This window comes from Megalops cyprinoides, chromosome 1 (assembly GCF_013368585.1).
Source record: "Megalops cyprinoides isolate fMegCyp1 chromosome 1, fMegCyp1.pri, whole genome shotgun sequence".
Taxonomy (NCBI): Eukaryota; Metazoa; Chordata; class Actinopteri; order Elopiformes; family Megalopidae; genus Megalops; species Megalops cyprinoides.
Window position 1 is genome coordinate 7413319 of NC_050583.1, and position 25865 is coordinate 7439183.

Here is a 25865-nt window from a genome sequence, read left to right on the forward strand (position 1 = left end):
AACTTTCCAAAGGTTACAACAAAGGATCCACAGAGACTCAGGGAGTTAGCCGATCTCTTGTCAGAGCTACAAGCCGCCAAGGAAGACGGCTACCTCGCAGGCTTGTCGTACTTGGATACCTCCAGAGGAATTAGGCCTATCATTGAGAAACTCCCATACAACATACAAGAAAAGTGGCTTTACTTCGGTACAAGATACAAACAAGAACATTCTGTTAGTTTCCCACCTTTCTCCGTGTTGGTAAACTTCATTTCCTCAGAAGCAAGAGCTCGCACTGACCCAAGCTTCAACCTCTTCATGCAAGTTCCTGCAGAGAGGAAGAACAAGTGGGAAAGGCCCGCAAAGACATCCGTCTATGTTCACAAGACGCAGGTCTCAGGAGCTGCTAAAGCTGATTCTAAAGAAAGCACAGAACGAATCGATCCAAACAAACATTGCCCTCTGCATAAAAAGCCCCATCCTCTGAGGAAGTGCAGAGGCTTCCGTGAGAAGAGCATAAATGATCGCAAACAGCTTTTGAAAGAACATTACATCTGCTTTCGCTGTTGTTCCTCCACAGAGCATCTTGCAAAGAACTGCACCGCAGAGATAAAATGTACAGAGTGCGAGAGCACCGCTCATGTGACGGCACTTCACCCCTATCCACCTACCTGGAAATCTAAGTCGTCCCCTTCCACTTCAGAGGATGGCGGGGAGGAGGACAAAGCGGATAACCAGGAGGTCAAGTCGACGTGCACTCAAGTATGTGGTGAAGGATTGAGCGCCAGAGCATGTGCTAAGATCTGCCTCGTCAGTGTGTTCCCTAACGGACGCAGGGAAGAGTCCAAGAGAATGTACGCCATACTGGATGAGCAGAGCAATCGCTCCCTGGCACGGTCAGAGTTCTTTGAGGTCTTCAAGATCTCCGGGGGCTCTTACTCATATACACTCAAGACCTGTGCGGGACGTACAGAGACAGCGGGGAGGAGAGCCAGCGGTTACACTGTGGAGCCAGTGGATAAGAAAGTAAGCATTCCTCTGCCTATACTCCTCGAGTGCAACCAAATCCCTAATGCTCGCACTGAGATCCCTACGCCAGACGCAGCTTACCATCACGCCCATCTGAAGCACATCGCCGACAAGATTCCGCCGCTGGATCCGGACGCCAAAATACTCCTCCTACTGGGCAGAGACATCTTACGGGTCCACAAGGTCCGAGAGCAGATAAGTGGCCCAGGAGATGCACCATTTGCTCAAAGGCTTGACCTAGGATGGGTCGTCGTCGGTGACGTGTGTCTTGGAGGTGCTCATAGACCACTCGAGGTGAGAAGTTACAAAACAGCCATCCTAGAGAACGGTCGTGCGAGTCATCTTGAGCCATGCAACAACCACATCATAGTGAAAGAGGTATTTGGTCAAGCACCTAAACATCAACATTATCCAGCACCAACTTCCATCTGCAGCTCAACGACGCTCATTGGAGACTGCTTGGGGCAGACCGTCTTCGCTCGTACTCCAGACGACCACAGACTCGCCCCATCCATGGAAGATTTGGAGTTTCTGAGGATAATGGAAGCTGGGTGCTATCAGGACAGCTTCAAAAGCTGGGTTGCACCATTACCCTTCCGGTCGCCGAGACAGCGGCTGCCTAACAACAGGAAACAGGCGTTCGACCGTCTCGTCTCACTCCAGCGTTCATTGGAAAAACGACCACAGATGAAAGCTGACTTCCTAGAATTCATGGAGAAGATGCTCAAAAAGGCACACGCAGAAGTTGCACCGCCATTACAGCCTGAACAAGAGTGTTGGTATCTGCCCCTGTTCGGTGTGTATCATCCGAGGAAGCCGGATAAGATCCGTGTAGTCTTCGACAGCAGCGCTTCATGTGAGGGAGTATCGCTCAACGACGTTTTGCTCACCGGCCCTGACCTTAATAATACCCTGCTAGGTGTCCTTATGAGGTTCAGGAAGGAGCAGGTGGCGATCACCGCTGACATCGAACACATGTTCCACTGCTTTGTCGTGAAGGAGGAACATCGTGATTTTCTCCGCTTCCTGTGGTATAGGAACAACGACCCTACCTCTGACATCGTGGACTACAGGATGCGGGTCCACCTTTTCGGGAACAGTCCCTCTCCTGCCGTTGCAGTGTACGGTTTGCGACGGGCAGCTAAGGAAGCCGAGGCTGACTATGGCAGTGACGCAAGAAGATTTGTTGATCGTGAGTTTTACGTTGACGACGCTTTAAAGTCCTTCAGCACAGAGGAAGAAGCCATCAGCGTTCTTGGGCGAGCGCAGAAGATGCTTGCAGCTTCTAACCTCAGGCTACACAAAATTGCTTCAAATCGACCTGCAGTCATCAAAGCATTCCCGTCCGAAGATCGATCTAAGGACGTCAACCGCCTAGATCTCTTCGTCGATGATTTGCCCATCCAACGCAGCCTTGGATTGTCCTGGGACATGCGTACAGACACCTTCATGTTTCAGATTGAGGACGACCACAAGCCGTTCACCCGCAGAGGGGTACTCTCAACTGTGAATAGCCTCTACGACCCGTTAGGGTTCCTCGCACCCATCACGGTTCATGGGAGACTGATACTCAGGGAACTTACCACGCAAGCAGAGGACTGGGACTCACCTCTTCCCAAGGACATGGAGATCGAGTGGACTCGATGGAAACAGTCACTCCAAGATCTAGAGGGTCTCCACATACCACGTCCTTATACGTCTTTCTCCACCTCAGGTGCTCTGAGAAGAGAACTCTGTGTCTTTGCAGACGCATCAGTCAAAGCAATAGCAGCTGTGGCCTACATCAAGGTGACAAGCCACCAAGAGCAGACTGAGATTGGCTTTGTCTTCGGGAAGACAAAGTTGGCCCCTCAGCCTGGTTTGACTATCCCGAGACTCGAGCTCTGTGCGGCAGTACTCGCCGTTGAGATCGCCGAGATGGTAGTCACAGAGATGGACACAGTATTTGACAACATCACCTACTACACAGATAGTAAGGTAGTATTGGGGTACATCCATAACCAGTCAAGAAGATTCTATGTCTACGTACACAACAGGATCCAGCGAATCCATCAATCACCTTGTTCTGGTCAGTGGAAGTACGTTCCAACGCACCTCAACCCAGCTGACATCGGGTCAAGAACCGTAACACCAGCTTTGCTTAGCAGCACAACTTGGCTCAAAGGACCAGCCTTTCTCCATGATGCATCTTTGCATTCATCTGAGCTTCAAGAGGCTTACAATCTAATTGACCCTGACACCGACACGGAAGTGCGTCCTCAGGTGGTGACAAGTCTCACTCAGGTTACCAGAGACGTTTTACACCCACAACGCTTTGAGCGTTTCTCTAAGTTCAGCACTCTCCTCACAGCCGTAGCGCACCTCATCCACATAGCTCGTTCCTTTGCCCACTCTACCCAAAAGGGGTGTCAGGGGTGGCACATCTGTCGTCCTACAGAGGAAGGGTTGCTAAGGGCCAAAGTGTGCATTGTGAAGAGCGTCCAGAATGAGTGCTACACAGAGGAGCTTAAGTGCATCAACTTGGGAGCCAACCTTCCATCCTCAAGCAGCCTGTGGAAATTGCACCCCACCACGGACCAAGATCAACTCCTGAGAGTAGGAGGCCGGATTGGACAGTCAGGTCTGAGCGTGAACGAGACTCACCCCATCATCGTTCCTGGCCGACATTATCTCGCAACCCTGCTTGTGTCACACTATCACGAAGCAGTGAAACACCAAGGGAGACATCTAACCGAAGGTGCCATTCGAGCTGCAGGGTTCTGGCTCGTGGGAGCTAAACGCTGCATCAGCAGTCTGCTTCACAGATGTATCACTTGTAGAAAGCTGAGGGGAAAGACCGAACATCAGCAGATGGCAGCCCTGCCAGCAGAACGGCTACAAGTAGCACCTCCTTTCACCTATGTAGGTGTCGACGTCTTTGGACCATGGGACATCGTCTCACGCCGCACAAGAGGAGGAGTCTCCAACTCTAAACGATGGGCTGTGATGTTCTCATGCATGTGTTCAAGGGCAGTTCACATCGAGGTAATTGAGACAATGAGTTCCGGCAGTTTCATCAACGCCTTAAGGAGGTTCTTTGCAGTCAGGGGCCCCGCAAAGCAGATCCGCTCTGACTGCGGAACTAACTTCATTGGCGCCTCCCATGAGCTGGAGATGGACAAGGCCAATCCAGGCTTCAACAGTGTGGAGAAGTACCTGGATACACAGAGCTGCACCTGGGTATTTAACCCGCCCCACGCGTCCCATATGGGCGGCGCGTGGGAACGAATGATTGGCATCGCCCGCCGCATTTTGGACTGCATGCTGCTTGAGCAAAGGAAGTCTCACCTGACACATGAGGTTCTGACTACTCTCATGGCCGAAGTAGCTGCAATCATGAATGCTAGACCGCTCATCCCTGTGTCATCGGATCCGGAATCGCCTCTCATCCTCACCCCAGCAATGCTCCTGACCCTTAAGACAGGGGCTGCACCACCTCCTCCGCCAGGCAGCTTTGAGGAAGCGGACCTCGTCAGAGAGGAGTGGAAGCGGGTTCAGGGCCTAGCAGACATGTTTTGGAACAAATGGAAACACGAATACCTCAAGACATTACAGCTTCGGCACAAGTGGCAAGGAAAACGGCCAAGCCTCCAGGAAGGAGACATCGTCCTCCTGAAAGACAATCAGGCAAAGAGAAATCAATGGCCTATGAGTATCATCACAAAAACCTTTCCAGGGGAAGATGGATTGGTTCGGAAAGTTGAAGTAGAAGTCGTCAAGGATGGAACCAGGAAGACTTTCTCCCGACCCGTTACAGAAGTGGTTCTTCTTTTTTCTCCAAAGACTGATTCTGTTAAGTAATGTGGGTTCTCTAAAGACCCCAAGCGGGGAGTGTCATGCCGCCTGAAAATATAGTTAATATTATGTTTTAAGGTGTTAGTTTATCTCAGCTGTACAGTTTATTTGTGTACTCTGTAACCATAGCACCCACTAGTGCATTCTGGGAAACACAGGAAGTAGGAAGCAGTCATGCAGTGATCTGCTATATGCGATCTCGCAGTAGTCTCCAGCTTTCTTTCCTCGCCTTTCTTTTCTCCCTTCGGCTCAGGCAACGTCTGTGAGTATTTTATTGTGTAACATTGAGTTATAAGTTACAGTATTTACTGTTGTTCATCATTAAGGCAGCTAAGATGATAATTAGCATGAGCAAGCCTAGTTAGCTTCATTAGCCCATTGTGTTAATATATGCTAGGCTTAGTTAGCTCTAGCTTGCTACGCTGTTGTTAGCATGGGAATTTAATTGTATTTTGTATACTGTGTTGCAGTTTCACAATATGCCAAGTAAAACTTCATGGAAATGAACCATCGGTCTCCTGGAGTTTCTTCGGTGTGTTTAAGCTGAGTGGAACCTAGTCCATGACAACTCTTGAATGCCTGAAATGTGTTTCTTAGACTAATATAAATAGCATGTATATATTAGCTTATATATAAATAGAAGTTGATGTCTGTGAATGAATTTCTTTCTAAATATATATATATAATATATATATTTTTTTAAAAATATTTTGGCTACTTTGAAGAATCTAAATTGTAAGATAGTTTTGATTTGTTTAACACTTTTTGATCACTGCATAATTACATTTGAGTTATTTTATCTTTACTATGATTCTAATGATGTGTAAAAATAGTAAGATTAAAGAATAAAAGCTGTGTCCAATATTTTGAATGGTACTCTGCATGTAACTTCAAGTGCTGATTGGAACTCATCTGAATCCTTCTTCACCTCCTGGTCTCTCTCTCCCCAACCCTGCCACGAAATGTGATTTCCGTTTGAAGAGTCCTGACTGGTCCTCCAGGGAGTACGGCTATGGAACGGGGGACAGGGTCACAGAGCCTGAGTAAACCCTAAAACCAGGGTAGAGGGGCTCGGTGAACGTGGTGCGGAACGTGTGCAGGTGGGTCTTCCCATGTGAAAGGACGCTGAAAAAAGAGAGGGTGCCGGCCGGCCAGTCCAGGTACACCCCCATTCTGCGGGAGAAGAGGGACCCCAGAAAATTTATCTTGGTGTGTTTGTTTTTGTGCCAGGCGAAGCATTTATCAGGGGACCATACCACGCTCCAGGACTTGCTGTTGCGCCCGAGACGAGCGTCCTCAGACCCTGTTTTCCTCTCGATGCCATTGTACGCTGCCCCCACCACAGCCTTCGTCCCACTCCATTCAACCTCCCAGTAACAGCAGCTCCCAGACAGGCCCTCTCTGCACAGCACTTGTGTCAGTGCCTCGAATCTGCCAGGGTGATCTGGATGTGCCTGCTCCTTTGTCAGCGTCACCCTCCTGCTCCCCTCAGACAGAGCCAGCTTTCTGTGCGCTGTGTTGGGGTCCAGCGTGAGCTCACAGGCGTCTGCAACAGTGAATATAGAGGATAGACTATCTATTAGTTTTCTAAATATGCATTAAGCTGTCCTGAGCACTATTTTGTGTGTGTGTGTGTGTATGGTGTGGTGTGGTGTGTGGTGTATGTGTGTGTGTGTGTGTGTGTGTGTGTATGTGTGTGCACGTCTGCATAATGTGTGGGTGTGAGACTTAGGGTTAATTCCATTTCAATTCAGGAAATGAACTGAAATTCAATTGATTAGTTGATTAGTTCCAGTCATGGAAAATGATTGAAAACTTTCAGTTAATTCAATGAATTTCAATTAATTCCCTGAACTGTTGAACTGAAACAGAATTGACCCCAAAGTCTACATTAATCTCAATCACTACATCTGCTTTATACTTACATTTCCACAACCCTGAGCTGACCCTGCACTCTCCAGCATAATCCACACTGTGAGAAGACAAGAGAAACAGACGGTTGTTGAGATCAACAGGAAAGAATTTGTTTGATAAGGAGCTCCACACTGTAGAAGGTTGTTTAATTGCTGAATGGTTGAAAGCTGTCACACAAATACTAGTATTTATCACTCTTTCACCCACTTCAAAAAATCCATTGCCAATTCCCTAATTGTTATATTCTTCGTAATGCATACTTGTTACTCACATCAGTCTCTCCAGTTTAAAGCTGGGGTCCTCCACTCCAGCAGAGAGCGCTCTCACTCCTGAGTCCCCTGGGTGGTTGTAGCTCAGATCCAGCTCTCTCAGGTGTGAGGGGTTTGAACGCAGAGCTGAAGCCAGAGAAGCACAGCCTGCCTCTGTGACTCGACACCCTGACAGCCTGCGGAGAGGAAGGAAACCAGAGGTCTGTACTCTGTCAGCTCTGGATAAACTGTGTCTGGATTCCCCCCATTACGGACCCCAGTTTCTTCAATTTACAGTGTGGATTCCCCCTCAGTACTGACCCCAGTGTCTCCAGTTTACAGTGTGGATTCCCCCTCAGTACTGACCCCAGTGTCTCCAGTTTACAGTGTGGATTCCCCAGTCCAGCAGACAGCAGCGTGACCCCCGAGTCCAGCAGGTCGTTGCCGCTCAGGTGCAGCTCTCTCAGGTGTGAGGGGTTTGAGATGAGAGCCGAGGCCAGTGCTTCACAGCACTTGTCGGTGAGTTTACACCTTTTCAGACTGAACAAAGTTCGTTTGTCAGCCACTGTCAAGTATCTCTGAATATCTGAAAGCTTTCTGAGTACTGAGCAGGAGAAATCATGTTACTAATAACATAATGTACTGGGTGAAAAAAAAAGTATCCATAATGTACTGGGAAAAAAGTACCTAAGAGTTATAAAACACACAGAGTATACAGTTTAGTGTAACATTGAAATGTTTTAAATGAATGTGTTAACTTAAATTATTATGTAATTGATAATATAAAAAACATAATTGATATTACAATGATTATTTAATCTTACTGACAATCCAGTTTTCTTGTCCTACCTCCCGGTGCTGACTTCAATGTCTCCAGTTCACAGTGTGTATTTCCCTCTAATACTGACCTCAGTATCTCCAGTTCACAGCAGTTATCTCCCAGCCCAGTGGAGAGAAGTATCACTCCTGTGTCCTCTAGGTCATTGTCACTCAGGTCCAGCTCTCTCAGTTCTGAACTCATAGCAGCGGCCAAAGCTTTACAGCATTTTTCCGTAAGGTTACACTGGTGTAACCTGCAATAGCAATATTATTATTATTATTATAAATGTCTAAACACTACGCTTCTGTGGAACAGCATCAACACCTCTGCGTAATTTTCCAGGCTATTGCAGGTCAGTGTGGTATAGGGTCAGGTCTTATAACCACAGGGTGGTAGGTTCAGTTCCCTAGTGAAGCATTGCTGACAGGTCTGATGTTGCAAATGGATAAAAATTTAAGCTGTGTTGTTTTTGCACCTAATTAGGACACCAGCCAAGTAAGCAAATAATAATTTGGATGTTGTGCTTGACTCCCCATCCAGTTAGCATGATTACCAGCTAGAGTTAAAAAAAAAGGCTCAAAAAATTCCCATGACAACTTAAGGACACTCTATTTTCGCTAAAGTGTTATTCGCTGAAGGCTGTGGATGTGAGTAATACGTACAGAGCCCTCCTGGTGCACTGGACCATCCCCAGGAACGTCAGAAGCTCCTCGTCCGATCTGATGTACCTCCTCAGGTCGAACTCGCCCAGCAGGTGCATGGAGGCCGGTGCCAGCTCCTGTCCTTTCTGATCTCTTGCCCCCTGGTGACCTTTGGCTTCTCCCGCGAGAGAGCAGTTTTTCATCTCGATCAGACACTGGAGCAGACCGGCTCTGCCCTCTGGGGACAGACTCTTCTTTATCGCTCTGGTAATGTATCTGACTGTGTCATCGATGCTCTCTGAGCCGAGCTCGGGGAACCTCAACAGGCCTCGGAGAGGCGTGCCATTGGAATATGATGAGATGCCAAGGAGGAAGCGGAGGAAGAGGTCCAGGTGTTTGTCTTTCCTTTTCAGGGCCCTGTTCACTGCGCTTTTGTGCACGTCAAACAGAGTCACGCCTTTGAACAACTGAGAGACTTTACCCATAAGGGTCTGATCCAGGAGATTTCTTTTATCGTTTGAGTAAGAAAAGATCACATACAATGCAGCAAGAAAATCCTGGAGACTTGGATGAATGAAGCTATACACTTTCCCTTGAGCGATCCCTGAGTGCCCTTGCAACATATCTTTGCACAAGGCAGAGTACACTGAGTCTTGGCTGATGTCAGTGTCACACGTTCGCAAACCATTTTTATCGATGATGACCTCTCTCATCTCCAGGTGTTGAAAAGCCAGCTTCCCCAGTTGCAGAATGGATTTTATGTTTGATTTGATTTGTCGCTTTGCCTTGTTTTCACGCTTATCACAATGTGTTTCAGTAGTGGGATTGATCTGGATGAGAAGAAACTGTGTGTACATTTCAGTCAAACTCTTAGGGATTTCTCTGCTACCTGCTTCCCTTAACATTTGCTCAAGGACAGTAGCTGTTATCCAGCAGAAGACTGGTACGTGGCACATGCTGTAAAGGCTCCTTGATGACTTCAAGGAGGACAGAATTTCACAGGCCTGATTTTCATCGTCAGCGAATCTCTTTTTGAAGTATTCTTCCTTCTGTGACTCACTGAACCCATGTATCTCTGTCACCCGGTGGATGAAATCAGGAGGGATTTGATGAGCTGCTTCAGGTCGGGATGTGATCCAGAGGAGAGCGGAAGGAAGCAGATTCCCCTTGATGAGGTTTATCAGGATTTCAGGCACTGAGGATATCTGTGTTTCATCACACATCTCTTGTGCTTCTCCAAAAAAAGAAGTTTGGAATTGGAAGGGGGGAAATCTGCCATTCAGACCATCAAAGATGAACAAAACTTGGCAGTTATTCAAGTGGATATCACCACACTCTTTTATTTCAGGGTAAAAGTGGGTTACAAGACCTAATAGTCTGTATTCATTGTCTTCAATAACTGTGAGCCCACACAAGGGAAAAACAAATATGAAATCAAGATCCTGGTTGGCTTTTCCTTCTGCCCAGTCAAGAACGAACTTCTGCACGCAAACTGTTTTTCCAATACCAGCAACCCCCTGGGTCAGCACGGATCTGATGTGTTTGTCTTGTCCAGGTAAGGGTTTGAAGATGTCATTGTAGCTAATTGCTATCTCACCTGGCCTGAGTAACCTGGATTCTGTGGCAGTCTGCTGCAGTACCTCGGTTTCACCATCTATTATTTTCAGCTCTGTGTGAATATTGTTAAACAGAGTTGGATTTCCCTTTTTCTCAAATCCGTCAGGCACACTTTGAAACCTCTTTCTCACAATCTGTTTAAATTTCTCTGTGACCCTCGTCAGTGGTTTCTCTGAGGGGAAACGAATGTGAAGAATTTCGTTAGGAAAGAATGTATGACTTCACTTCACTTTTCCATCATGAATAGCATAAGTGCGCAGTCCATGACAGAGACATACAATTTCAAGTGACTGACTGATTGCTTGGTAAACATGCGGTATGAGACCTCTTCGAGAGGCTCTTGAAACAGTGCTGACATGCCCTACAAGACCAAATCTGGATATTAAGTGGGTTATGAAGAGCCCCCCCAAACTTTTAATCTTCATACTCTCAGCAAAAGAGGAGTCAGGTGGATTTGATTGGGGTTTTTAAATCGTTAACAAGATGGACTACAGAAGTCCTTTCAAGAGGAGTTCTTTCAGTGGAACCAAGTGGGCTAAATAAAGTATCTATATAAAGTATTGGAGGCAGAGGAACTTGGATTGGTCAAGACTAGGCTTTACAGTGTTAGATACATTTTCTAGACCAGCGTTTCTCAAACCTCTCCTGGAGTACCACTTGTCCTGCATGTTTTAGATCTCTCCCTTCTCCAACACAGCTGATTCAAACAGCTGTGTTGGTTGTTTCATTAGCTAGTAAGGTAGATGTTTTCACCATTGTTAAATATGTGAGTGAAATATTTTTCATATGCACCTGTCACTGGTTTCTGCAGCTCATCACAATGTTTCAATTAATTTTTGAGGAGCATTTGAACAAAGTCATAGTTGTAGTGTTTGGTGTTCTGTAATGTCACAGTCAGACATTATTTTGCAGTGCTGATATAGTATTCAATACTACAATATTTTTTATGATTATGCTCAAACCTTACAGAGACAATATCCTATTAGTCTGTATAATGGCCTCTGAAGGAAAACCATTATTAATAACTAAGATGATGAAATATAATTGTATCTTCACATACCTCCCTCAGATGGTTTCTCAAATGAATCAATAAGATGGATGTGGTTCATGGTCTCAAGGATGTGTAGCTTGATCTTCAGAGCACCATCTTCACTGGAGCTTTTGATAATTTTGTCAATCAATTCCACTGCATCATCGTCATCCAGCTGACTTTTAAAGCATTCTTGGTAATCACGACTCAGCCCCTTCATAAAATATTTAAAATCATCTTTTTCCAAAGTCTTCAGAGTTTGCAGGAGTGACTGAAAAAGAAGTTGTAAGGACTGTATAAGGATTTTCGTTTCATGTGAGGTGAAAGACATCCAAAAATGGTCAACATATAAATCCTTAACCTCACCTCAGTCCTCTCTGATGGGCTGTTTGACCTGACTGCTTGTGACTCCACCCCTTCCTGTAAGACCCTGTGAATGGCACAGATATAGAGACGAAGCAGTTGTTTTGTGTGCTTATCAAACACAGAGACACTCTGTAACTGTACCATATAAAGAGAAGATGCAGGCAGACCAGGCAGTCCACCCTTTAAATGCCAAATGAAGACGTGCTCTTATTACCAAAATCAAAATTTTTATTTTGTAGACATCCGTTGTATCTCCACGTTAAATATGTGTTATTCATTTATAGAGCTGGATATTTACTAAAAGCTGTTACAGTCACTTGCTGAAGGATGCGATGGCAGTATCTTCCTTTGAAGTGACCCCGAAATCCTGTCACAGGGCCAGATCCTTGCCCAGTATCCTCGCCAGCTTCCAGAGTGTGCAGTGATAAATCTTTTTTTTAAACTATTATCTAAAACTATTTTTTAATGCACATATAAGACTGATTGCAGTGAATCATTGTGGAAATGCAAATTCAAATTTGCAAATTAAATAAATACAACAAAAAAAAAACAATTGAATAATGCTACTACTACTATTATTATTCCCAGTACTACATTACGTTACATTACCTCATTAAGCAGACGCTCTTACCCAGAGCGACTTCCAAATAAGTGCATCACTATGCTAAGAGTAGTTATCATGAAGTATGACAAGAGGTCAGTAAGATATAAAGTAAGATATAAAGTATAAAGTGCTAGTGCAGAGTGCCTTTTTTCGCTACTATATCTACTACTACTACTATTATTACCACTACTACATCTACAACAATAACAACAATAATAATAATTCCACTCAAAATTTTTTACTTGTCAGGGTAGTGCTCCTTCTTGCTATGGAGTACTGTTAGAGCAAAACAAACTCACCCTAAGTCACCTGTCTTCTTCCTCCTGACACTCCCATCATCTGAAAATACAACACCTTTATTACTCTGAGCATCAAAAGGAAAAATATCAAGGCTTTAAGAGGGAAGTGAATCTTAAAGTGCAGTATTTTGATGCCTATAATATGTGAGTTGAATATATGAGTTATAAAAAGTCAGTCAGAACATTTTAAAATGGTTGCACTTTTGGTGTAATTTACTTTAATTGAAAGAATTGCTTGATTGGCATAGCCATTTGTGTGTAAGGAATTTTCAGCTCACCGAACTCTCTGGTTGCAGGTGTCTCCCCTGAGGGATTGTGTGTCTTAATCTCTGGATCTTCACCAATCAGTAGTGCAGAGGATGAATGCGGGTCTTGACCTTCTGTGGTCTCTACTGCAGAGGATAGAGGTCTATCTGGATCCTCTTTTGGCAGAACTGCAGGGGACAGAATCTTGTCTGGATCCTCTCTGGTCAGTTCCACAGAGGGTAGAGGCAGATCTGGATCCTCTCTGGTCAGTTCCACAGAGGGTAGAGGCAGATCTGGATCCTCTCTGGTCAGTTCCACAGAGGGTAGAGGCAGATCTGGATCTTCTCTGGTCAGTTCCACAGAGGGTAGAGGCAGATCTGGATCCTCTCTGGGCAGTCCCACAGAGGAAAGAGGCAAATCTGGATCCTCTCTTGTCAGTACTGTAGTGGACAGAGTTGGGTCTGGATCTGCTCCGATCAATAATGCAGAGGAAAGAGGTAGGTCTGGATCTTCTCTGGTCAGTACTTCAGAGGACAGAGGTGGGGCTGGATCCTTCCTGCTCATTGTCTTTGGAGACGATTGTTTTGGAGATATTGGAGAGTTTGGAGCAAGGCTGGTCAGTAGTGGACAGCGTGGAGAGGGGTCTGGACTCCGTCTTGTTACTGTGTGGAATGCAGAAGACAGTGAGAGAAACAGATGCGACTAAAAAAAAAAAAAAAAAAGATCTGCGGAACCATACGTGCTCATGTGTGGATCTCCTCCACAGATAATGACATTCTCAAAATACTCATTGCAAGGATTATACAGTGCATAACGCAATATGTTGTGCAAATGAGTGATGTGAACATGATGATGATTTGTATCATTACAAATTGTATTAAAAATACATTTTCCATATTTTTATTCCACATTTACACAATAATCATTTTAGTTAATAGACAGCTGTGCTTGAGTTCAGCACTCACAAATCCAAAATTGCATATTGTATCTAATGTTGAAGACAAATTCTGACAAGGCACAGGCAAGGACTCAGGCGCGGACCACAAGAACTCCAGAGTCCAGGCGTTTATTAACAAAATCGCAGAACACGCAGGCAGTCCAAAACAGGCAGGGTCAAAATACCAGGAAGGCAGTCCAAACACAGACAGGAATCAAAGCCGGGGACAGGCAGGGTCAAACCAGGTAGACAGGAAGATCAGGTGAACAAGGCAGGACAGCAGGCAGGGTCGATTCAGGGAATAGCGATCAGGCAGAAAACATGGCGGGAACGAGACAGGTAAAGGCACACTGCAATGAACTGGCAACAAGACAGAGACAAGCAGGGTAGATATAGGGCTGGGCTGATGAGGAGATGGGAAGCAGGTGTGTAAGCAGGCAGGCGGGGATGATCGGGTGGGCGGAGACAGGGCGGAGAGTGGGGCAGGGCTAGGACACAAGGAAAACAAAAGCACATGGACAGGGAAAAACAAAACACAATAGCTAGGGGGCGGGAGCACTGACAAATTCAAATTCAATTTTTAGTTGATAATAGTGTGTGGGTGTGCATTTGTTTTCCTGTTACCAGAAAAATGTTCTCATGTGATATTTTGTACGCTTTTATACGATTTTACCTTCCGGAGCAAAATAGGAGAAAATAAGGTTATAATTTGTAACTATGACAACAACCTCTGGAGTATTAGCAGTGTGCATTTAATTATCTAAATTAATCCAATATAAATAATTTTACAGTGAAAAAATGTCAGCCTGTAGCATTGCATTACAGAAGACAGTGTAAAATTGCGCAAGCCACATTATTTCCCTCTCCCCACCTCTGCTCAGCGTCTCGACGAGGTCATTGCGATTGATCTTCCTCAGAATGTGGAGCGTGATCTTCAGAGCCCCGTCGGCACCGTGGTAATGAATCATCTTTTCAGACACGTCTGTGACGTTCCTACGCTCCAGCTGGCTCCTGGGAATGTGCGGGAGGCCTTCCAGCAGTGGCTGGCTCAGGTACAGCTTAAACCGTTTCAGCTCCTCCTCTCCAAACTCGTCCAGGGTGGAGAGGAGGAGGGAGAGTGCTTCAGTCATTGTAGACAGCAAAAAAAAAAAAAGGGCTTGTTTTGCATTGTCTAAATAGATCACAGGGAACTTTGCAGTTTAATATTGCTGCTTCCACTCAATTCCATTGAGTAGGAGGTGTGTCCAACAGTGGTTTGGGTTACCACAGGCTTGCAAAAGCGTGTCAAAAACCATATGCTTGTGTTTCCATATCCTGTTTTGTGACTAAGATTGCTTCTCCTTTGTGTTGTACTTTTTACTGTTAAAACTGTTAAACTTGCCTAACAGATTTGAGATGTGATGAGATGTGAAAGAATAAAAACATGAACATAATTTGCCTGCAAAAAAAAAAATAGTCATATAAGCCTTGTGAGAATATTTTCTTATGATGTGAAATATCTCAAATTTTCTTAAAATGATTTTTTCTGCTTTCCTTTGTCATGCAACTTCTCATGATTGAAAACTATATGGTAGGCTTGTGTCACTCCAACTACTTCTGCATCCATACATGTGTATCCTCTGACACGCACACACACACACATGCACACACACACACACACGCACACACACACACCCTCACAACTGCCCAGTACTATTTTTCACTCGTCAAGTCCCACAATGCACCAGGAGGCAAATGCCGAACAGTAACTGATGGGTGCCTGCATGAGTCGCAGGGTGCAATTAGGGACCCCTGTCTAACATACCCCACCCCTACCCCAGCAGAATGAAGCCATTTTGTCCTGCTACTGCGGGCTCCCAGTCACTATTGACAAATAACACGGCTGGGCTCAATATTTTAATACATGATAATAAGTAATACTTCATAATCCTTAATGTTAATCCTATTTTCACGAGGTTTACACTCACCTGGAATTTTGCTTTTTCTTCTCTGCATCTCCTCGCCAGCCCGTTGACATGGCAGAGGAAGTGAAGTTCAAACAGACACACACATACTTTCGATGTAGTCTTCGCACAGGAAATGTGGGTAGGATGTGTTCCTTTTGTCGTTCTTCTGCGTTCACAGGTCTTGTAAAATCTTGTATCGACTGTTTCTTATTAAATTATTCAGGACTCCATCCCAATCATAACTGAGACTAATGAAAAAAAAAAGAAAGAAATTAAAATAATGCGGAGGGGTCCAGGGGATGCTTGTGAAGGCATTGACAAAGTCCAAGCAGACCACTGGAGACCTCACACACACAACCTGGCACTTTGAACCCTTACCTTCCAGAGGGAGACACAGGGTTCAATAGGAACAGAGGCGGGGAAAACTTCATCCCCACAGGCATCAGACTCCTCATTAAACAGGCAATGTAGTGAACTGTGGCTTATTTACGAACAAAAAGACCATGGATCTCAGGGAACAGGGGGAGGAGACAGTTACCACCGCACCACGTACAGTGGAAACGTAGTGGGAAATGTTGTGTGTGGTCCTATGTAAATGTGTATTACGCCTTATGTATAGAGCAGGTGTGGACTTCACAAAGTGAATAATTTCCATGTAAATGGACCAGTAAAGTGTCATATTGAATCATATTGTAATCATGCCATTGCTATCTCTGATCATCACCCACTGGTCTTGGAGTTCAACATTCTGGATCAATCCCCACCATACTGCAGTGTTCTTAGCTAAAGTTCTGCCATACATTTTGGCACGGTTTGGTTTGGTGCTGTTCTGTAGTTCAGTGTTCCTCCACCCCCCCTTGCAGAGAGGATGCCAATAAGGGGGGGCGGTGGTGTTTCTTTTCCCAATCTCAAGGGGTGTGTGGTCACTACTGGATAGTTAAGGGTCTTAAGGCAGGGACTTATAATTAAAGTGTTTTTTTTAGATGTTGTGTCAGTTGGTGCCTCATATCATATGATATCAGGTCACCTATCACATTTTATAAGCAGCGATATTGGTTTTGCCTCTAATAAGTTGCTACCATCATTAGGAAACCACAGGCAACTTTATTGTTTTCAGCAACCTGCACAACCCAACAGTTAGCCTGTAACAACAGTGAATAAATGTTTGCCAGCCTTGAACATAACTTATATTTTTCTGAAGTTGATCTACCCTGTTTCCGCAGACCGCCGCCGTGTGGGGCTTGGGGTGGGCGAAATCTAAAGAGAGGAAGGATTATGGTAATAATTGGCTTGTTATTATGGTGCGGAGTGGTGAAAATGAAATAGACCTTGGTTTTTAAAAGCAAGTGTGAACGTCAGAGGACCGGAAATAGGCACCACTCACAGGAAACACCTGCTGCTCGCAGCCAAACCACTGCAGAACCTCACCAGCTCAGCACAAAGAAAGAATGTGATCTGAGACCTTTTTAAAGAAAAAAAGATTCAGTCCATTCATTTGTTTTATGAATGATTGGATGGAGTTTTCAAAGTATTACAAAAAACATTAAGTTTATTTTCATCAAAAGCACATTGTGATGCATTTTCAAGTGTGTGTGTGTGTATGTGTGTGTGTGTGTGTTTGAACCTGTGTGGAGGCTTTCTCAACTCCAACAGACTTGTAGCTGTGTTGCAAAGACTTCTGCATGACTCACAACCATCCATGATTTCAACAATGAGAACTGTTTAGGGTAGGAATGAAACATACCTCAGCAGTTTCAATCAGACATTTCAATATGATAAATCCCGTCCAGTAACTAACAGTAGGTTAGAGAGAGAAGCCTTATTAACCAGTAGGTTCTGAGCCTGGATACCAGTTGGGACAGCGCTGAAAGTGTAAATCTTGTCAAAATTGTCTCTGATTGGCAAAAGTAATAATGATTTAAAATATTATCTGCTGATATTATCACGGGTCATCTGGACATCCCATAACCTTTTATGTAGTTAAACCTTAATGAAGTAAAATGAAATGTACTTTCTTTTGCATACCCAAAGTTACATTACACAGGAACATTGCCATCCAAACATGACGTAGGAACACGCTCAGCTTTTTCTCAAGGGCACCAAAGCTGGTTAGCCTGCTCCAGTTACAGCTCAACAGGTCTAAGATCAGATTTCCTACTGTAGTCCTTAGCTCTAAGTATCTAATGCAAAGTTCTTATTCTGATCCCAGAGCAGCAGCTAAAGGCAAAAACTATCCACCCCAGCTGGAAACCTTTTCAGTGAGCTGTTTACCAGCGGTGCTAACTGCTTATCATTTTCAGATGAGCTCTTTCCCTGGGTTTATGTTTTTTTATTGTTTTTCAGCTGCTCCAGTTGGGTTCATGTGTCCTTTACGACACAGCATACTGTTAAAGCTGGCACAGTGACACTGAGGAAGAGCTCTCCCAAGCATCAAGCCGATGAGCATTTCGAATGTTCACCTCGAAGCCAAGGCCAAACCCAGGGTAGAGGGGCTGAGTGAATGTGGTGTGGAACGTGTGCAGGAGGGTCAGTACACCTGAGGAGATGCTGTAGAAGGACAGAGTGCCGGCCGGCCAGTCCAGATACACTCCTACTTTGCGGGAGTGGGATTGGGAGTGGGAGAAGGGGACGGGTATATGAACTGACTTGTTGTGGCAGGCAGAGTAACTGTCATCAGAGCAGTACAGACCCCAGGACTTCTCATTGCACCCAAGCTTGCTTTCATCCCCCTTTCCTTTCCGGGTGATTGCTCTGTAAGCCGCTCCAATGAGAATCCAACTCCCACTCCACTCCGCCTCCCAGTAACAGCGGCCAGACAGACCCTCTCTGCACAGCACCTGGTCCAGACGGTCAAATCTCTCCAAGTGATCTGGATAGGGCTGGTCATCCCCCCACCGAATTGTCACTTTCCTATTCCCCTCTGACAGGGACAGGTGTTTGTGTGCTGTGTTGGGGTCCAGCGTGAGCCGACAGGCATCTGTAAGAAAGAGGGAGGTTAGCGCTTAGAGGGACCAGAGTCACAGGAACCAGGCGACCTGTTGAAGACAGATAAAAGGTCTCAAATTGCACCATCACAAACAGTCAGCTTGATACTAACATCAAACAGAGACACACAGAGAAGAAGAGTATTCAGGGAAGTTACAAGAGGTAATACATTGTAATATATCCTGTATTAGCAGAAGGAGACATGAAACCAGAGAATATCCATAAGGAAAGAGTAACGTGCAGTTAAACAAATACTGATTTTAGAAAAAGGGCCTGCATAATCCAGTTGCTTTAAGATGTGTAATGTTACCTTCTCACAGACAGAAGAATAACCAAACCAATATCACTGGACTATAGTGTAGGATTGTAGGAAACCACACAGGTGGTTATTTGATACATCGTCAACGTGAACTGATCCAGTCTAGTTGTGCAACAATTGTGGGCAGTGTGGAAACATTGCAGGGAGACTCTGAGTATGAAGCTCTGTTATAGTGAAGTTATAATTTAAAAACAATGTTATATTTGATTGAAATGCAAATGCACTTGCTTTTTTATAAGCAAGCAAATTTTGTTTGTGTGCATTGTCAAGTACCAATTATTTTAAAGTAGTATGTTAGTAAATTATGAATATGCTTACATTTCTGGGGGCCTGGTTTGTTCCTGGACTCTCCATTGTGGTCCAAACTGTACATGAATTAAGAAAACAGGCAGCGACTGAATGACTGAGGCACTCAAATAGACACAACTAAAAATTCTTATGTTAATTAGTGTTGATTGTCAACACCTTCTGGCATCATGACTGGTAACTTAAAACTTTTAAAATTTTTCAGTTTTCAAAAATTAGCTTTATTTTTCATCGTTAGTTTTAAGTCCTACTAAGAGTTATCCTTTTTGGATGAAGTGTAATTGTTTTTGAGTGCACTTCTTTGTCACAGAGGTTTGTACCATGGGAACCTTGAAAAAAAATTCAGCTCAAAGATCTCCCTTTGACTTTTTTTTTTACATTACATTATTGTTGTTTAGTGAACACTCTTATGCAGAGCAACATGCGTACAATAGGTTACAGTTTTTTTTTTACAGTTTTGGATATTTGCTGAGGCAATTGTGGCTTAAGTACCTTTCTCAAGGGTAAAAAAGCAGTGCCCTACCAGAGAATTGAACCAACAGCCAACAAGATTTAAACTGAATACTCATGGTACATCTTCTGACATTTCTGAACTACACCTAAGGCTATTTATTGAACAGTTTGTTTCATTGTAGTGACTGTCAAAAATGTATCAATCTGAGAAAAAAAAGAGATCAAAATCTTGGAAATACAGAAATTTAGACATGAAATCTGACCAAAAACATAATTGTTTTCAGAAAGCTAGATTGTGGAATCATGAGGGGAAAAAAAATTAAATATTTACTTCAGTTTCTCCAGTTTACTGCTGGGGTCCTTCAGTTCAGCAGAGAGCGCTCTCACTCCTGAGTCTCCTGGGTGGTTGTAGCTCAGATCCAGCTCTCTCAGGTGTGAGGGGTTTGAACGCAGAGCCGAAGCCAGAGAAGCACAGCCTGCCTCTGTGACTCGACACCCTGACAGCCTGCAGAGAGGAAGGAAACCAGAGGTCTTTACTCTTTCAGCTCTGGATAAACTGTGTCTGGATTCCCCCCATTACTAACCCCAGCGTCTCCAGTTTACAGTGTGGATTCCCCCTCAGTACTGACCCCAGTGTCTCCAGTTTACAGTGTGGATTCCTTCTCAGTACTGACCCCAGTGTCTCCAGTTTACAGTGTGGATTCCTTCTCAGTACTGACCCCAGTGTCTCCAGTTTACAGTGTGGATTCCCCCTCAGTACTGACCCCAGTATCTCCAGTTTACAGTGTGGATTCCCCCTCAGTACTGACCCCAGCGTCTCCAGTTTACAGTGTGGATTCCCCAGTCCATCAGACAGCAGCTTGACCCCCGAGTCCAGCAGGTCGTTGTCGTTCAGATGCAGCTCTCTCAGGTGTGAGGGGTTTGAACAAAGAGCTGAGCCCAACGCTTCACAGCATTTTTCTGTGAGGTTACACCAGTCCAGGCTAAAAGAAATCAGAAGACTCAAAAATAATGTGGCATTCTTGCTTAAGTAGCTCACAGTTGTCAACACAACACTTGGAAGAGAGAGTGGAAGAAAACAGGTAACAGGGTAAACATATAAAATATGAGGTATATGGAATGAATGTATATAATATGATGATATATAATGATATATAATATGTGGAATGGGTATGGAAATGGACATGTCAACACAAGAGCGAGGTTACACACTATTAAAACCAGTGTATCACCCACCAGTGTTACTGTCACATAACCTGAAAAACATTATAACTGGGTTTTTGCAGAATCAGGAAGGCAGGAGAAATTGCACACCACATCAATTTTGAAATGAGGAAATGGTAGCATGTGCCACCACACCACTGAGGGCTTGGCAGTAGTTTCAGAGTCATGTACTGCTGATGTTCTGTAAGGTTTATAAAGGCATTTACTGTTAGAAGGAGAACTTTCTCCAAAATCAGTAGTTGTTTAAATGTCTAATGTCTTGTCTTTTTATATTCAGCCTTGTCAGTAATTGAGCTTATTTCACATCAAATACATCTAACCAGGTAATTGTTTCATGGTTACTTGTTGATTTGCAATTGTCTTTGTCTGTAAAAGCTGGCCATTGGTTAACGTGCCTCACCTTCATAATCAGGCTTATTAAATACAGGTGTTTGGCTGCAGTGCAGGGATGGTTTTTGTCTGTGGTTTTTGAAAATAATTTTATAGTTTTTGTAAGTTTTGCTTCTTGTCTGTGTTTTGCAATAAGTGTTGGCCTGTTTCCTCACATAAGATAACCGCAGGACACACGTTACTGTTTAAGCCTCTGTGCTGTTTCTGTCCTATTAGTGCACTGCCACAATGTCATGTCCTGTTTTTGGTTTTTTTTGTATCCTTCTATGTAAAATGCCTTGTACTAAACACAAAGTAATTTAAAACTAAATGTATTATTATTATTATCATTATTATTTATTGTCACAGTTGAATAAATTTCTCATCATCCCCATGTGATGAGAAAGAAGTGCCTGCAGTCTTGGTTTGTAATGTGTTGAATTTTTTATTTATTTTTAATGCAAGGCTTGTAATCATCTGTTTTGTTCTGTTGCTGTTTTTGCCTGTTACTGCGCTATTGTGTATTCATGCATATTATTCTACTGTATGTATTGCCAGCGTCACTTGCGGCAAGTCGACACTGAAAATGCCAAGACACAGACTGCACTTTTTCACAGGTGGCAGGTTCCTGCCATCCACCTACAGCTTGTAAAGTGCACAGAAGAGCATTTATTGTTATTCATAGGGCCTAACACACGACCACATTGTCTTAGATGTTATGGTAAGGTAAAAGTTCTCATCTGAATTTCAGAAGTCAAAAGGCCAATCAAAAAAAGCTAAATCTGAGCTGTGTCTACTATCCTTAATTATGCAGGTTCCAATCCGAGGTGGATCACTGCTGTTACAGTAAATTACTACACCAAAATTTCTTCAGAAAATATTCTGCTCTGTTAATGGATGATATTATGTAAGGTATGTACAATAATGTAAATTTGTTCTAGTAATTCGAGCTACTTCAGACTGTTATGCATAAAATTGCTGCCGGAAGGTAGACCTTTATGAAAGCTTACTCATCCAAATATCTGGACCGATGCTTTGATCATCCTCTCTGATACATTTACATTTACAGTTACATTTGTTCATTTAGCAGACGCTTTTATCCAAAGCGACGTACAAAAGTGCGTATATTTGGAAAACAGGCACAAGGGCAAGGTCATACAATGCAGATAGTGCTGAAGCTGAGCGCAAGGCCAGTGTAGCGAGACAGAACTGATCTGATCTAAGGTTACATATATCAAATACAGTCACTGGGACAATAAAGTGGTGATACCCTCACAGTATGGTCTTCAGTTGGCTACAGAGTGGACTCCCCAGCAGCACTGACCTCAATGTCTCCAGGCAACAATGGGGACTCCATAGTCCGTCTGAGAGCAGCTTCACTCCTGAGTCCTGCAGGTCATTGTGGCTCAGGATCAGCTCTTTCAGAGGAGGTCTCTCTGAGCAGAGGGCGGCAGCCAGCACGCCGCAGCATCTCATCGTGAGCTTACAATTTGCCAGCCTATCGGAAAAGTCGCGCAGAGCAGTTACTTAGGCTATCAGTCATAAGCAGTCCATAACACCTTCATAGTCAATTATAAACATCTGTAAGATGCACACAACCACTTCTTGCAGTCAATAAGGGATCCTGTCGGAAAGTGCTTTCAATGATTGGTTATATTGTGCATTACATGTCATTATGCAGCCTTTGTAGCAATAGTGTAGCCATTATGTTTGTATATCATACAGTACAAGCTATAACATAAATAGGAATGTCATTTGAGGACTGTTAATTTATCTGCTTTCCTTTTGCCATTAGTAGTCATGAATGGAATTACATTGGCTAGGAGCAGCCCCATATAAGTCCTATTATGTTGACTCAATTGGTAACAGCTCATGTGATTTGGGATGGTCAAGTCAGCAGTGGTGCTTGTTTGTTGTGACCTATTTCTATGCGGATGTATATATTGATACAGTGATGACTGATGGTTTTCATTAAGAGCTTTTGCTTACATTAAAAAACTTCTCTTAAGAACATGTCATCTGATCTGGTTGACATACTGTAAGCCCTTGTCACAAATAAATTAAAAGAGCTGACCTTGCCCCCTCTGGTTTACAGCATGGATTTAATAACAGTACTGACATGGCTCTCTCTAGTTTACAGTGTAGATTCCTGACCAGCACTGACCTCAGTATCTCCAATCTGCAGTGCGGATTCCTCAGTCCACCAGACAGCAGCTTCACCCCTGAGTCCTGCAGGTCGTTGTGACTCAGGTCCAGCTCTATCAGTCCTGAGCTAATGCTGGTGGCCAATGTTTCACAGCCTCTCATAGTGATGTTGCTGTTATCCAGCCTGCCAATAGACCAAATGTTGTGCTTTAGAGCTATGGATTAATCAGTTATGGATTCATGCACACATATTTTCAATGGAGTGGTGCCCCAACAAAACACAAGTTTACTCACAGCTCAAAATATGTAACAATTTCCACATTTAGATTTTCTCGCATTTTGAAATGTGATCATTTTTTAGACTAGAAATATAATCCTGATTTCATCCTGATATGAAAACCAAGTATCTTTAGAAGAGCTGTAACAATACAGAGGGCATATTGAACTTGAAACAGCTCAACTGCTGTGACAATATGGACATTGTCTCTGAGCTCGTGGAGTTGCAGTGTACAGAAGTGGTTTAGGAGTAGGGCTTTTAATCTTTTAGGTTCACGGTTCACATCAATTTGACTGTCAAGACAAGGAAGTGGGAGTTGAGCAAGTGTTGAGGTCCAAACCTTCAATGAAATTTCATTAAATGTTGGAGGAACATTTATTTATTTTTTACATTGATGTAGAAATCACTGGCATGGGGTGACAGTACTTACAGAGCTCTCCTGGAGCGCCTGACCACTGGCAGCAGCCTCAGAAGCCCTTCATCTGATCTGACGAACTTCTTCAGGTTGAACTCGTCCGGGGCCTCCTCGGAGGTCAGGAGCACGTAGGCTAGTGCTGAGCACTGGGCTGGTGAGAGTTCCTCTCCCTCGACACATCCTGCCGCCTGGAACCGTTGGACTTCCTCCACCAGGAAGCCATCGTCCAGCTCGCTCAGGCAGTGGAGCAGGTCGATGGTCCTCTCAGGAGAAGGATTCTTTTTGATCTTCCCCTTGATGTGCTTGAGGGTCTCCTCCAGGCCCTGGGAGCCGCAGTCCCCCTGAGTCAGAAGGCCCCGCAGGAGGCTCTGATTGGACCGTTGTGAGATGCCGAGGAGGAAGCGGAGGAAGAGGTCCAGGTGTCCGTTCTCGCTGGCCAAGGCGCTATCTACTGCCCTCTTGAGCAAGTCAGGCTGTTGGAGCCTCTTGAGGAGCTTGGACCATTTACTGACGTGTTTTCCGGCTTCGTCGAGCAGATTTTTGTTGTTGTTTTTGAAGTTAAAAAAGACGTACAGGGCAGCGAAGTAATCCTTGAGGAATGAAAATGTGAAACGATAAAGCTTAGGTTTCTCCGAGTCTCTTTTAAAGGTTTCTTTGCACAGCCAGGAGTACTCCGCAATCTCACTGTCACAAATACCACACTTTCTCAGGTCCTCTTCTCGATACACGCGGTCACCGTCCTCCAGGTGTTGAAAAGCTAGCTGTCCCATTTTTAGAAGGAAAGCTCCATCCGAGCTTGATGGTCCCTGAGTGCACCCAGCCTTAGGGCGCATCTGGTCTTTGACATTGCATTGTAGAATCAGGAAGTGTGAACACACCTGAGTCAGACTGGAGACCCACACACCATCAGCTTGGCTCAGCGTCCTCCCCATGATCGTAGCAGTCATCCAGCAGAAGGCTGGTATGTGACACATGGAGTATAGGGCCTTTGATGACCTCACCTGAGATATGATTCTATTGGCCAGCCTCTGATCACTGAATCTCTTCCTGAAGTAGTCCTCCATCTGTGGACCATTAAATCCGTGTATCTCTGTCACCCGGTGGATGCATTCAGGAGGAATCTGATTGGCTGCCTCTGGTCGGGAGGTGATCCAGAGGAGTGCGGAAGGAAGCAGATTCCCTCTAATGAGGTTTGTCATTAATACATCCACTGATGCCGTTGCTTCATCATTACACAAGCTCCTGTTATGCTGAAAATTTAGAGGGAGGCAACATTCATCCAGACCATCAAATATCAACAGGACCTTGCAGGAGCTCAAACTCAAAGTTTCACGCTGATTCAGTTCAGGGTACAAGTTTTTCAGAAGTCCCATCAAACTACAGTGTTTTTCATTTTTCAAATTAATCTCACTAAAAGGAAGGAGGAATATGAAGCTGATATCCTGATTGGCTTTTCCTTCCGCCCAGTCGAGAACAAACTTCTGCACGCAAACTGTTTTTCCAACTCCGGAGGTCCCCTTTGTCAGCACGGTTCTGACTGGTCCCTCTTGGCCGGGTAAGGGTTTAAAGATGTCACTGCACTTAAGAGCGTTTCCTCTTGAGGCCTGTGTCCTGGATGCTGTCTCGATCTGCCACACCTCGTGCTCCTCACAGACTCCCTGGCTTTCCCCCTCTGTGATGAAGAGCTCTGTATAAACCCTGCCAAGGGGTGCTGGTGGTGATAGCCTGGCCGTCCCCTCTGTTATGCTGTCCCACCTTCTCCTCAGCTTCAGCTTAAGCTCCTCCTGGATTCTCCTCATCATTGCGGCTACAGACAGAACTGTCCAGTGACAGCAAGTGTGAAGCTGCTTCAATATTGCGTA

At 44.5% G+C, this 25865-nt stretch overlaps 2 protein-coding genes across 2 annotated transcripts; both read right to left on the reverse strand.

Annotated features, from left to right (window-relative positions):
* Nucleotides 1-5700: 5700 nt before the first annotated feature.
* Nucleotides 5701-15604, reverse strand: LOC118786878 (NACHT, LRR and PYD domains-containing protein 12-like). The gene is made up of 12 exons (XM_036542229.1): nucleotides 15532-15604; nucleotides 14436-14684; nucleotides 12660-13289; nucleotides 12382-12421; nucleotides 11479-11542; nucleotides 11143-11383; nucleotides 8487-9737; nucleotides 7913-8077; nucleotides 7326-7544; nucleotides 7028-7243; nucleotides 6768-6814; nucleotides 5701-6388 (listed from the first exon to the last, which is right to left on the reverse strand). Exons 7-12 carry the CDS (start codon nucleotides 9686-9688, stop codon nucleotides 5853-5855), a joined length of 2385 nt encoding a protein of 794 aa, XP_036398122.1. The 5' UTR covers nucleotides 9689-9737; nucleotides 11143-11383; nucleotides 11479-11542; nucleotides 12382-12421; nucleotides 12660-13289; nucleotides 14436-14684; nucleotides 15532-15604; the 3' UTR covers nucleotides 5701-5852.
* Nucleotides 15605-19900: 4296 nt separating this feature from the next.
* LOC118786951 (NACHT, LRR and PYD domains-containing protein 3-like) lies at nucleotides 19901-24773 on the reverse strand. The gene is made up of 5 exons (XM_036542312.1): nucleotides 24019-24773; nucleotides 23331-23495; nucleotides 22491-22664; nucleotides 20383-20556; nucleotides 19901-20078 (listed from the first exon to the last, which is right to left on the reverse strand). The coding sequence occupies exons 1-5, from the start codon at nucleotides 24771-24773 to the stop codon at nucleotides 19901-19903; spliced, it is 1446 nt and encodes a 481-aa protein (XP_036398205.1).
* Between the last annotated feature and the right edge of the window lie 1092 nt (nucleotides 24774-25865).